Source organism: Cinclus cinclus, chromosome 1 (assembly GCF_963662255.1).
Source record: "Cinclus cinclus chromosome 1, bCinCin1.1, whole genome shotgun sequence".
In the NCBI taxonomy this organism is placed as follows: Eukaryota; Metazoa; Chordata; class Aves; order Passeriformes; family Cinclidae; genus Cinclus; species Cinclus cinclus.
The window spans coordinates 17950951-17964647 of NC_085046.1; the positions used below are offsets into that span (position 1 = coordinate 17950951).

At 33.5% G+C, this 13697-nt stretch overlaps 1 protein-coding gene across 1 annotated transcript in view; it reads left to right on the forward strand.

Moving 5' to 3' along the window:
- DNAJC1 (DnaJ heat shock protein family (Hsp40) member C1) overlaps positions 1–13697 on the forward strand; it is a 107442-nt gene that overhangs the window by 36899 nt on the left and 56846 nt on the right. The window contains exons 2-6 of the mRNA XM_062494412.1: positions 673–774; positions 1507–1553; positions 7680–7845; positions 8713–8810; positions 9882–9975. Coding sequence (XP_062350396.1) covers positions 673–774; positions 1507–1553; positions 7680–7845; positions 8713–8810; positions 9882–9975 — 507 coding nt within the window. The remainder of the gene's footprint in view (positions 1–672; positions 775–1506; positions 1554–7679; positions 7846–8712; positions 8811–9881; positions 9976–13697) is intronic.

Below are 13697 nucleotides of genomic sequence, written 5' to 3' on the forward strand. Positions count from 1 at the left end.
TTACAGCATGTACTAAATATTAGCAGTCATTAATTCAGAAACTTGCATTTGTGCAGCTTTGTTAGTATATTGTTTTGTGTTTTGAGTTTTATTTTTCCTCCCATAATGTGTGCAATTCTTATAATGGTTAAGGTAAAGATTGATGTCAGTGCTACAGTATGGCTCCAAGACTGCAATTTGAAGCTACTTAAGAAAAATACAATTCTTTAGACATGGTGAAGCTGAAGTTGAATGGAAGTCCTATTAGGAATGAATTGCATCTAAATATTAATAAGGGAAGAGTTCCTAGCAAGTCCTGAGTTTGGGAAATTGAGCATGATAATTTGCTGAAATTATGTCTGTCTTGAAGATCTGCAGATGTAATAATTTTCGGTTTTCAGTTGAACTTTTAAATGGTGCAGAGGGTGCCCAGGCTAGGTTTTAAGTAAGGAAGTGTTTGGAAGTATTGGCAAATGTCGTTGTAATGGGTGTATGGTAATGGAAGGAGTTAAGATGAAAGATGAATTGGGCTGAATGGCTGTTATGTCATTTAGGCTGGGCTGGCTGCAGGTTTGGTTGTTAGATGTCTCAAATTACATTGCCTTAGCTCCTACACTTGGTTGGCTGTTTTCAGATCCTCAAAATGTTCTTGGAATCTGTTTCTCACAATTTGCTTTGTTTTCTTTTTTTCAGGATGCTTCATCTGCAGACATTCGGAAAGCATATAGAAAGCTTTCTCTAATTTTACACCCAGACAAGAATAAAGATGAAAATGCAGAAATACAGTTTAGGCAAGTAAGTACAATGTGTGGCAGTAAAACTGATAGGGGAAAAAAGAATTTTTATGTTGATGTTGTTTTAGTAAGAACAGTGGTACACCTTTGAAATTATTAAGTTAAACATTGAATTACATTTTTGCTGATGTAGCTAAAACCAAGTACACTTTTTTGAAATTAACTTGTTAAATAACATGTATTTTGTATTTACCTGTATATTAAAAATAATTTGAATGTAATACTTATACTCTTAGGAGGAAAATATGTTCTGCACTTCCAAGAGCAGTGGGGAAAACTTCTGATCAGTTCTCAACACAAGTTCTAGATAGCCATAATTTAATGAAAAGAATTAATTTTATTTATTTTAAAAATATTTATAGCGTGAAATAACATGACTGTAATTAGTTCTACTGCTAAAAACGTACCTAGGGCTAAATTCAGCTTCCTTCATTTTAGTAAGATCTTCAGGATGAAACAAGGGATGCCTGCCTGAGACAAGACTCAGTTTGACAGATGTGAGGACAGGAAAAAAGTCTTGTATAAGAGTTGCTTGTTTGTCTGATGACTCTTTTGATGTGAATATATTACTGTTTCTTTTGCACGCTGGGTTTGCTACTTAATGGTGTAGGGAAAAATGAAAACTAGCAAAGGTCATTTGTTGGCAAATGTAAATGATGCTGCTGCTCAAATTTGATACATTCAATAATAAAGTAAAATCTTTCTGTCTTTTCTTTTTTGGTGTTTGTTTTAGTTGGTGGCCATCTATGAGGTTTTAAAGGATGAAGAAAGGAGGCAGAGGTGAGTTAAATTGCATAGGTTTTTAAATAAAGCATTCATACCAGTGCTATGTTCAAGCCCTGTTTGACTTAGTTGTAATACTTCAGATTATTTTTTTGCATAATTTAAGTTAGTAAATTCTTTGTAGTTGTTTAATAAAAGATTGTATGTGCCTTAAAGGGCCAAGTGGTATTTTTGCATGATATACTGTTTTTTCTCCTTTAAAACTAGTACTTGAAAGACATTTGAAAGCTAGCTGTTATTTGAAGCAATTTTTTTAAAAATACTTAACAGCTATATCAGCTTTTTTGCTCAGTTGTCAATTTTTAAAAACTGTGATTAAAAAATATTGGCCACATATTCAAATGCCAGTCATACCTCCCTGTATCAGTAAAAGGCTTGTTACATGATATTTAGGGATTACTTCCATTGTATGTTTTCTTCAGCATTGTTTTCTGTTGCTTAGTTCATAGGAGTTTTTTTTTTTTTCTTTTAGATGTATGATCTCTAATAGTACAAATTTTAAAATATATTTTTAATAAATGCTAGTTGTCCTTGCTGCTTCAGGAACAGTTCCAGCAGTACCTGAAGGGGTAGGATAAAGAACTGGAAACCTGGGGCTAATTTGCTTTCTGAAGGATTATTCTGAACTTTTTTTTTTCTGTTTTTAAACAAATAGAAATTTCAGTCAATGATTATCTGAAAAACTGAGACACTGAAAGACTTTTGCTTTTGGGTTGGTGTTTTAGTAGATCATCTTTCAGCTTACAAGTCTTTAAACGGGGTTTTATGAGACATTTCTTGAAGGGATTTTGGCTTTGTAGATGTCTTGGCAGGAGTCCAGGGTTTATAGAACAGATTATCTACTTTTTTGATAATCCCCTTTTCAAGTGTCATGAAAATGTACTTCATAGAAGCACTTTTGGAAATTTGTGGGACTTTTTATTTCATCTGTCTAAGGAGAATTTAATTGTGAAGTTATGCTTAACAAAAGTTAAAAAAAATGCGCCATATTATTTCAGGCCACTTAAAGTGAGTTATCCACCAGATCTTCCCAACTTTTTGTTCATAGCATTGTTTGCATACACGTCAGAGTGTTGCTTCTCTGGAACTTAGTTCCATCGTGAAACTTGTAGGAATCTCCTTGTAGCAGTAATGGCAGCTTTTTGTACTGAGCTGTGATGTGGTGACTTGCAAAAATTATGGTTTAAGCCTTGCATACATTACAAATGTGACTAGTTTACTCAAATAGTGTTAATTAGTGCATCAGTGTTTGCAAATGAGAAGTTAAAGCAGCAGTGTTCTATGTTAGATTGTTTTAATTGTCACTAACTTACTTTGTACATATTTTTCTTACACAATGTGGATGTATGGTTGATATTGATTTTCTAGTTGAATAAATAGAAATGTGGTGGATTAAACAGTGTTTACTTTCAGAGAATTTTCTGGAAATAATATGCAGAGTTTAGAAATAACCTATAGAGCAGAGCTATATGGTCTCATTGCTTTGAGAAGTCCTGTATTGATCAGGTTTATTGCACAGTGTAATGATAATCTCTCAGCTGAGCTGGTAAACTGAGGGTGGCCTGTAAGGCGTTGTTGTAGCACGTGTCTAATACAAGTCTTCACTAAGTGTGATAGGAGCTGCTCCCCTGTAATATTGTTTCTGTTGTAAGGTAACTCGAGGCTTACTTGCAGCTATACAGAAGAGGAAAGGGTGGGAGTTACTACTTTTTGGAATCTTTCTGCTTTAAATGTTGATATTTGGCTTTGAGTTGTGTGAGGTGATGGACGTAGTGGAATAGGCTCAGAGCTTACCCAGTGCCCCTGCACTGGGCAGAAACTGCTGGGAGCTGAACTGGGAATCCCTTCACAGCTGGACATCTGGATGGTTTGGGGCAGGGCTTTGTACCACCGAGAGAGGAGCAAGCTGCAGGCTTCTACTTCAGTGCAGTGAAGTCAGCTGTACCTGGCTCTTACTGTTCCTCTCAGAAGGGATGTAATCACTCCTGGTGCGTGTACAGAGTGGAGCCAGCAAAGGCAGGAATAAGGTCCTGCACTGTACGAGACAGTGATGAAGTCATTTGGAAACAGTAAAAGCCCTTCTCTGTGAATGTCATTCTTGGTGAATGTCGGTGGTGTTGATTTGCATGAGTACAGAAGCTGTGTTTTAAAAAGGCAGATCTGTTGGCCACCTACATGTAATTATTTTTCTAAAGTCTTTACCTTTTCTTATTTATCAGTGAATATTTACTTTATCTGATGGCAGAAGCCTTTCTTAAAATATTACAGTTCCTCTTCTGGCAATGAGATGACTTGGCTTTAAAATACGGTTTTCTTTTTTGAGAAAGTTATATAGTTGCTCATGAAGTATACCAGTATCATCAGTAGTACTACATAATACATTAATACTACCATGTTACTACTTCTCTCCTACACACTTTAGAGTGAAACCTGATGAAAACATTCAAATATTCTGACAATAAACATACATGCAACATCATTTAATGTAGAGCTGTTTAACATTAATTTAAACATACGTGCAGCAGAACACAATATTTTATGTTTTGTATACACACTCCAGTGTGAAATTCTACAGAAAATTTTATCTTTAGGGTATGTAGAGATAGGTGCATTTCCTGAAAGACACTTCACCTTTAGGGCATTTATTGGTAAATCAACTTCACAGTAATAAACTTTATTAGCCTATGATTATCTTAGTTTATGAAAAAATAGATAGTTTTGTGCACTTCTATTAGTTATAATTAGACAAAAAAGAAATCTTAAAATCTTAATTTCATCTTTTTTTACCTTTTTAAGGAGTTTTTTTTTTTTTTTCCTACCAGGCCTATCCTCTGTAACAGTGTTGGTTTGATTACTGGAAACATTTGCAAAGGGATCAAAATACATTTGTGTAGAGTAAGAACGGTGTCTATCTTAGTTCTCATTAATAATTAAATGTCTGTATTCGTAGGTATAAATTGTTCTGGCTGATGTTGTGCTGGATGTCTTTGACAACTTGAGGAAAATAGGCCCCACAAATAAAAACCACCGGAGCCATCTTTCCACAGTTCAGAATAGTCCTCATTACTTCAAGGTTATAATATATAAGCTATATTAGATCTCTGAAATTATTTGAAATATGAAATACAGTGGCTCTCTTAAATGAAAAGTAAGTTATAATCATATTAAGATTGATGATACTGTAATTAGTTACTACAGTTAATGGATTTTTTACTTGCAATGTAATTGGTTCACAAAGAACTCTGAAAACTATTTTACAGAATTTTACGGAAAAAAAGAAATCTTAATAATCTTATCATTTATTACTTTTAGTGCAGGACTACCAAGTCTTTTACAGACTGCTGAGTTTGGAAATGAATACTCAACATTAGTTTTAAATGGGGAATGTTTCTGGCTTTCTGTTTCTCTACTGGTGCTTTGGGGTTTTTGTAGCTTGACTGTCACGTTTTGGAGACACCTGGTAGGCAAACTCATATGAAACATTTGCTGTTTTCTGTGTGCCTATGTCTGTGGAAGAAAACCTGCAGATGTATCTTTTCAGGTTGTTTTTTTTTTTTTTTCCTACATAGAGTTACGATTAATATAGGTTGCCAAAAGAATGCTTTGTAATTAAAGTTCAAATGTAGTTCTTGATGCACACAGATTAACTGTCTCTCATAGTCAATATAAGTGTCTATAAAGGAATTCATTAATGAGAAAGCTTTAATTAAATCACATTCTAAATTTGAAAATTAAGATTTAAAAATTATGGAAGCTTCTGAGTTTCAGTAGGATCATTTTCCAGTTGAAAACCTAAAAATCATTGATATCTTTATTGTTCAAATACAGAGCTTAATTACTATTGAAAGCAGTGATTTATCTTTAAACAGTATATATTCTAAAAAGTGGGTTATAATAGAAGCTATCTTCCCTTAAAATGGCCAGTCGTGTGAGCCATAATGCTCATTGATAGTAAAATCAATAGAGCATTGATTCTGAGACTTAATCCGTGGAGTCTGTTGTTCAGAACAGTGAACATAGCCTAGTAAATACCAAGTGCTGTTTAAAGCACTTAATGCAAGAGGCTCTGCTGTCTTAATTTATTTTTTCTTAACAGATCATTTATAATAGAACATGGTTGCCAAATTCTAGTTTGAAATCTTGGTTTACCTATTACTGTATTGTTACCATCAGCATATAAGGATTTTATTTAATCAATTGCCACTTTTTCAGTACATCAGTTAACAACCCTTTAGTATTTAAGAAAACAACTGCTTAATAAATGTATATTAGTATTAAATTAGATTGTACATGTATTTCGCTGAAGATTTCAAAGGAAGAACATCTTATGTAATACCTTGTTATCAACCTAATTTGTTTTAAAGATGGTTCTGTTTCTAAAATATTCTCTTCTGTTTTCACTAAAATCTTGTAAATGTCTTAATATTTTTAAAGGCTAAAATTTCTACTTATTTCTTAAACAAAAGTTAAGTAGAAATTTTAATTTTAGAATAACATAATAAGCGATTTTTCTGAATAGGGTTTGTATTAAGGTATCAGTAGCTAATTTGTTCTGACTTACTGGGAAAGGAAAAAAGTTAATACTTCAAATTTTAGAGTAATAGATGTTAACCTTTGTTTTCTCATAGTTGTAATGGAAGATAAAATTTGGTAATATGAATTTTACTTGTGATATCATTCAGAACACAGCAGAATCCTGAGGTGTTAAATCTTTTATGCAGACATAATAATGCCAACTTGAACAAATGTTTTATCAGAAGTTAGCTTTTGAGATATGCAGTATATTAAGGTATATTTTTTCATTGAAAACCACTGCTTCTTTTTCTGCTTAAAATGAATTTGCTAATAGAAATTTTTTTTTAGTACATCTCCAAGGTATCAATTTAATAACTATCAAAGTAGCTAGTGCAGTTGTTGCATTTAAATTGATTTACATGTCAAGACTGGCAGTTTAGCAGCTGCGCTATTATTCCTGGATTGGTCAATTTACTTGAGAAAAACCTACTACTGAGTTCTACTGACCTGCATGACAATATAGGCCCTATTTCTATTCCTGTAATTAGGCCTGAGACTAACTCAGAATATTTTTAATTAAAATATTTTGGTCAATGTGTTGCACCAAATTAGGCCTTTCAGTGCAGATTTAATTCTGGAAATGGTGTGATTAGAATATGTAATGAGTTGTGTTCAATTTCAGATTAACAGGTTGTGCATCTTGAACATACAGGTTTTTTGAGTTTACTGTAGAGGTTTTTGTTTGGAACTTTACTCTGAAAAGTTAATTTTAAAAAATCTGGTTTGCACGTCTGTGGTTTGTTTATTTTTAAATTGATCAAATACTGTAAATAAAAGACCTCAAACATACTAAGATATTTCAAGACATTTGTGTGAAGGAAAAGGGATTGTCATAAAATAGTTTTGGTACAGTTAGTAGGGTTAGTAATTGAATAGTTTTAAAATAGATTGATTTTTGAGGACAGTGTTTCAAATAGAAAATCAAGAACTGGTGAACTTTGTTTTCAAACATCGATATCAAGCCTCTAATTTAGACGCTTGCATTACAAAGAAGGTATGATAAATCTAGCATGTTCTTACCTAATGGATTTCGTGGCACTAAAGGACAAAAATAAAAAGGTACCTCTCCCCTCCCCCCAGCACTCGTGCATTTAATTTGTAAAAGAAAAAAGGGTTTCTAGTGTTTGAGACATTTGTTCTTGGCTACCTATTTAGTTGTTAGTGGGTTGTTACTTCGATCACGATCCCGGAGACCTGCCCACTGATTACTGAGCACAGAACAAATCCACATTTCTGGAAGTCTCTTACTTTGAGTGAATGAACTTGAAGAGGGGGGGGGGGGGGGGGGAAGGGGGGGTAAGTGTTGCAGGAACATTTGAATTTTTTTTTTCCCTGCCCAAGTATTTGGAGCCTGTTTGTTTCCACATGCAAGCCTATCTGCTGACAAAACAAGGCATTACTCTCTAAAAAAAAAAAAAAATTACTAAATGATCTTTTGTGGGTGTATTATTCAAGCACTCTGTGGATTATCTTTTGTTTTATAATTGGATGGTTTGGCTTATTTCATTTTTAGCTGTCCATGAAAGCCTGTTATGTTTGCTACTGTAGGTATGATGATATTCTGATCAATGGACTACCAGATTGGCGACAGCCTGTGTTCTACTACAGGCGGGTGAGAAAAATGAGCAATGCTGAGCTGGCATTACTCTTGTTCATTATACTCACAGTGGGTCATTATGCTGTGGTTTGGTCAATCTACCTGGAAAAACAGCTGGTAAGTATTGGTAATAAATCAAAGTTGCTTCAATTATTAGTATTGAGTTTCCTGTAGAAGTTTGCACATTGTAGAGATCTCTAGCACTTCCCCTGGTTTGAATTTGGATTTTTCATATTTTAAAATTATTATATTTAAAATTATGATAATTACAGAACAAGATATTCAGCATCTCAGAAATAGTAATCTTTAATTTAATTTTTCTAGATTTGATAATAACTTGCAAGAGCTGGTCTTGGGTTTTTAGCTGGAAGGAAGAAGAAAAGTGTTTATCATTCATTAATGAAGAATCATATACTACTGTAGTTATATCTAGGGTCTAAAAAGAATCAGGTTTTATTTGTTTAAAAGTCATACTTGATTTGCTTTTGTTCCAAGCTAAATGCTTTTTTGTTTTGGTTTTTTCTTAACAGGGTGGGAATTGGTAAGCAGTATGAATCACATTATTATTTGATAATTTTATTTTTTGTCATATAGAAGTCTGTTGCACTTAGTAGACTAAGAAAAAAACTGAGCATAACTTGAAAATATTCATACATTAGCATCTATTTACTTTTTTTATTTTCCACTGCATTATTTAAGTTGATGAATGAGAAAGGAGGCAAGTTGAATGCTTTCTCCTTTTAGAAAACTTTGATTGCTATGGAGATACACATGAGTGACAGAACTGGACTTCATGTGTGTTTAAAGACTGGATACCATGGCAACAGTTATTGTTAAGATAGATCATTTTACTTAATCATGTAGGACCCCAAATACATTTGCATAAATGCTACTCTACTGTTTACCCTTCACAGAAGAGTCCCAGTAACATTTGTGGTTTACATGCTAATGATAACCTGTAACCATAGTTCTTTCTACATCAAGGATGAACTGCTTAGCAGAAAAAAGAGGGAGAAGAAGAAAAAAACAGGCAGCAGGAGTACAGATGAAGCCAAACTTGCTGCTCTAGACAAAAATGAAAGGTGGGAAAGAACTCTCTTGTTTTCTGCATTTTAAAACATTCTGTCAGCTACTGATTTAGTTCTCTCATTTTCTTTCTGCATCTTTGAAATACTCTGTGAGAAAAATAACTTTATTTGTAGTAACAGCTGTTACTGATACAAAGTGTGACAGTGCAGATGTGTTTTCAGGTTTGGATTTGTAAATAAACACGTGGTGTTTATTCAGCAGATCAATCATCATTGAAAGATTAAGGCTGAATTAAAGGCATCTGTCTTACAAAACGGTATTATTTCTACAAGTTGATTTTAGAAGATTTTAGAACTTTTCCCTCTTTAAGGGTTTTTGCCTTTGATTACAGTTAACATATTTCAATTTATTTGAGCTTTAATTTATTACTATTCCAAGCAAGGAGTTTTCATGGGGTTTTAATTCTTCTCTGAATAAATATGTTTTATCTGATTAACTTAAAATTGAGCATGTTGGTAAAGGCTTCTAAACATAGTGTTTGTCAAGGAACACGTAGGGGAATAGTGACTTTCAGGACACTCCAAAAGATACCACTATTTCTTCTATTGATTCATAGAAAGAAATAAAGGGTTTAAATAGTTCACACAGCAGGGGCATGAACTGGATCAATGAGGGATGGAGATCAGAGACCATTCTGCCTGTCGTCTTTCCTGATGACATCAGTGAGTAATGCTCCAGTGAACTGCAAATGACATTAATTTTTATGTATTGTTTTGTTTATGCTACAGTCTTCATATCTGGTTGTCAGCACTTGTGAACACTTGGTTGAGGCTTGAGTGTTTTTTTTTTTTGTTTTATTTTTTTATTTAAACTAAAGTGATTATGTGGCTTATGAATTTATTTTCTTGAAGAAAAATCCTTTCAGGAGATCAAAATACAGAAATTGTTAGAAGTTAGCAGTTACGTATTTTGAATTCAATTTTTAAAGTGTAACTTTATTATTATATGGTTAGATATTTTTATGGGAGGTGACAAGCGGTAATCATCTTAAAGGATAATGGGAAAGTTCTGGCTTTGATATTGTGTGGCAATAATGAAAAACCTGCAATTTTATTTGACTGCAGGGTACTGGACAAACCACAATGGCATGACTTACTTCCATGCAAGCTGGGAATATGGTTCTGTCTCACAGTGAAAGCTTTACCTCAGTTATTCCAGGTAACAGTAATAATGTTAAATTGTGTTACTTAATTTTTCTTGATGGTGTTATTATGCATAATCAGATGTGTAGCACTTGTTCTTAATTTTTGGCTCAAACACATAGCGCATATATATGTGTGTGTATATATATGTAAAGAAATTACTCTTCAGAGGCAAATTTGATATCGTAAGTTCATGGAAATATGAATGTATTTTAAATGCATATTAATCTTAACGAGCTAGGAAAGCAGTTTCTGTTAGGCAAAACTACAAGATTAAATGATGAGAGAGGGGTGATATATATCCATCTCATTAGGAATAGCAATGTTTTATAAGTGATGCTAACAAAAGTACTTTAATCTCAAATCAGCAAATGCCATACTTCCATAGCAAATTTTAATATGCCATTTAAATTTGGGGTAACAGTGAAATTACTTTTTATGATAGAGTTTCTTTCTGTAATTCACTGGATAATGATTCAAATTGATACCTGAAATTGCTGAGGTAAAATAACAAAGGCATGGTTGTAATTTATAAATATCAGTGTGGCAGGCTTGCTCACAGTTATGGTATTTTAATCTAGTACTATAAACTGTAAAATCTAGCTGATATTCAACCAATGGATGTATTGTCAGATCAGTTATCGGAATACATTTTAATATCAACTGCTCTTTCTTTGCATCTTCCTTCAATCAACCTTTCTGGTTTTAGTACCTTTGTCACTGGTAATATGGGTCAGGCAAAGTGAGGTGGAATTTACTTTGGTTTACAGAAATTTTGAATACTAATTTGAAAGTATAAGTAGTAGAAATGGCATCAGTGTTTGGGTTTTATCTGTGTTCAAGCTAGAAAAAGACTATAGTTATAAAGCAAATTTAAATCCTTGTAAAAGTTATAAATGCAATAATGCCTGGTCCTCCAGAATCCATTTGTATAGCCTTTAACTTTTCCTACAAACAGAGGCAAAAGTAGATCTCTCTCTCTTAAAATTTTCATCAAAACTTTGGAGCTGTTTTATTAAAAAAAAACCAAAAAACTTCTTTTTTCATGTTTGTAAAGCAAGTTGATTATGCTTAATCAACTGTTGTGTCCAAATTAAGCTTTGATGTTCATTCCTCATCAAGGTGAATCAGATAGAAAATAATTAAGGTCAGCAAACTGCTGCATTTTTGAAACTTTATTCATAATTATACTACTTTCCCTTTTGCTTTAATTGCAAAATTTTTAAAAATCACACAATATAGTAAGATTAGTGAATAATTTAAAATTAGGACTTCTTATGTGCTTCTTATAATTTTTACATTAAGCTAGTGTTGTGTCAACATAAGAGGTTTCAGATTTGCTGTTCAAAAAGCAGCTCCTATGCCTGTCAGAATTGGCAGAAAAAAAATACAAAAAAAGTGATATTTCATGCTTTGTAGAACTTAGCCCTTGTTTGGATTCCTATTCCATTAAATTAGTAGTACTGGAAAAAAAGCTTGCCCAGTAACTCCTGGAAAATTGGAGACCATCAAGCAGGGGTTTGGTGGCAGGAGAAACATGTTGTAGAGGAATCCAGAGGAAGGCTTTGGAGCAAAGAGCAAGGAAGGAGATGCGGGTTCTAGAGTAAACTGGCCCATATATAAATGACACCACTGCTTAACTGCAGGCTTTATTTTGTTGGTTTTTAACATGACCCACTAGTTACATGACTTAAAATGCAATAAACCATAAATAATCTTCAGTGTTAAACCTATTCAAGTGATTGAAATTGAATTACTGTAGCTTATTATTTATTAATTAACAATACTTAAAGAAGTATCACCTCTTTGGAAGAGCATCAGAGCAGCATGTTGGAGCTGTGTTCTGAAATGACAAATGAAAAGATACCTGGTATGTTGTAACTACCTTAACAGAGAGACCTCTGGGTTCTCTTTGATTTTTGATTTTGATGTATATTTAACATTTTGGCATAGTGATCAGCATGGAACAAAAACTTATCTGTACTTTTAAGATTATAACCTGGTACAGAGGTCCTGTTTTAAATCTGAGTGCTTTTTTTCTTCAGTAATACACAGGTTTGAGATTTCAGGGTACTTAATGCTTTTGATATAAGTAAAATCACTAAGGCAGAAAATGAAGGATCAGATACTGAGTAGTGTTACAGTTCATATTGCAAGAGGTTGACATCAGGATGGATGCTACAGATTTTAGTTGTTTGTTTTAATCTAAATGATTTCTCCAGTCATTTAAGAGCCAACAAATAGTTTTCAAAATCTGTCATTCAGGTGCAATTCATCCAATTGTAGATGAACTTATAAAAATGCATCCAGTTTTAAATGAACCGTTTTTGGGACAGGAAAGGGGAAGAGTTGGCAATGCTTTTAACTGGATGTTGATCTACCATTGAGTTTTTCAAAGCCCTTTCAGTAAAACAGGTGAACTGTTTCCTCAAACTTACAAAACGGAAGCACCTTCCTGTAGCAGATAAAAGTCCATCCTCAGAGGAGACTTCATTAAAAAAAGCACCCAGATCAAATCAAACATAACAGCGTAACAACAATAGCAACAAATAAAACTTTTTAGCCCTTCTTGTATCTAATTTTTTTCACCTAGCATCCATCTCTCCCTCTATTAGTTAATGTGAATATTCTTCCTGCAACAGCTGTGTCTGACGATTCAGGTTGCTGAGCTTCTGCTCGTGCCTGGCTCTCATTTATCCAGTTGAGTGTCTTTCTCCTACTTCCCTTCCTCCTTCAAAATGTCAGATTTCAGAAGGAGGCACTTTAAATAATTAAGGTGGGCCTTTGCTGAAGAAAAATGCTTTGTTTGCATGCCCTTGTGATGGCCTGTGCCATTTTATTGTAGCCTGCATTTTATGTCAAGAAACTGGAAGAAAAATGTGTGAGAGGAAGATGAGAGAAAACTAAGAAAATGAGCAGGTTTTTTAAACTGTTGGCAATTGTATTTTGAGAGAAACTAGATAAGTTTTTATGCCCACACATTGAGTTCAGTTTAGGAGTGAAATTTAGGAGTGAAAAAAGCATTTTTAAGTTTGTTTGAAGAAGCAAAGGGAGAAAAATACATAAAATTATCATAAATCAAATATGTGTTCTGTGAAAGAAACATTAAATGGAGTGTAAATTACATTGCCTATTACCAAGTTTAATTCTTGTAATGCAGGATAAGAAAAAAATAGAAAAAGAAATTCTTTCTAAGGCCATTTTAGTTAACGCTTTAATGAGAAGGTCGTGGAAAAACAGCAACGTATTTAAAAAGAAAGGGGGGGAAGAACCCCCAAAAGACTTAAATTCTTATTGAAATGGAAACTTCTTCTTAGAATAAAATAAACTAGATACATGTAGTGTGCAAGAATTTCTGTTCAAATTGTGTACGTTATACAGAACAGACAGTTGTGTTAAGTGTACTTACGTTACAAGGGAGATCTGCTTTAATAAATTGCAGTTTATTCCAAAACCAGCTGACTAGAGGGTGGGGTTTTTTGGATGTTTGGACTCAAAACTTAAGAAAAGTGGCCTTTTTTGAAAAATGCTTGTAATTGTTCTGCACAATTTTTTTCCATCAGAAAACAGAAGATAGGCGTGTTTCTTAATGGTTCTGTCAACTTTCCCTCCACACTGATGTGGTGAAGTTTAGCAGTGAATGTCTTTATTTTAACACTGACTGAATTATGAGCCTGCTGTTGTCCTGAGGGTAATGGAGCAGAAAGCATTTTTGTTTGTTTGGGACAGAAATGGTCT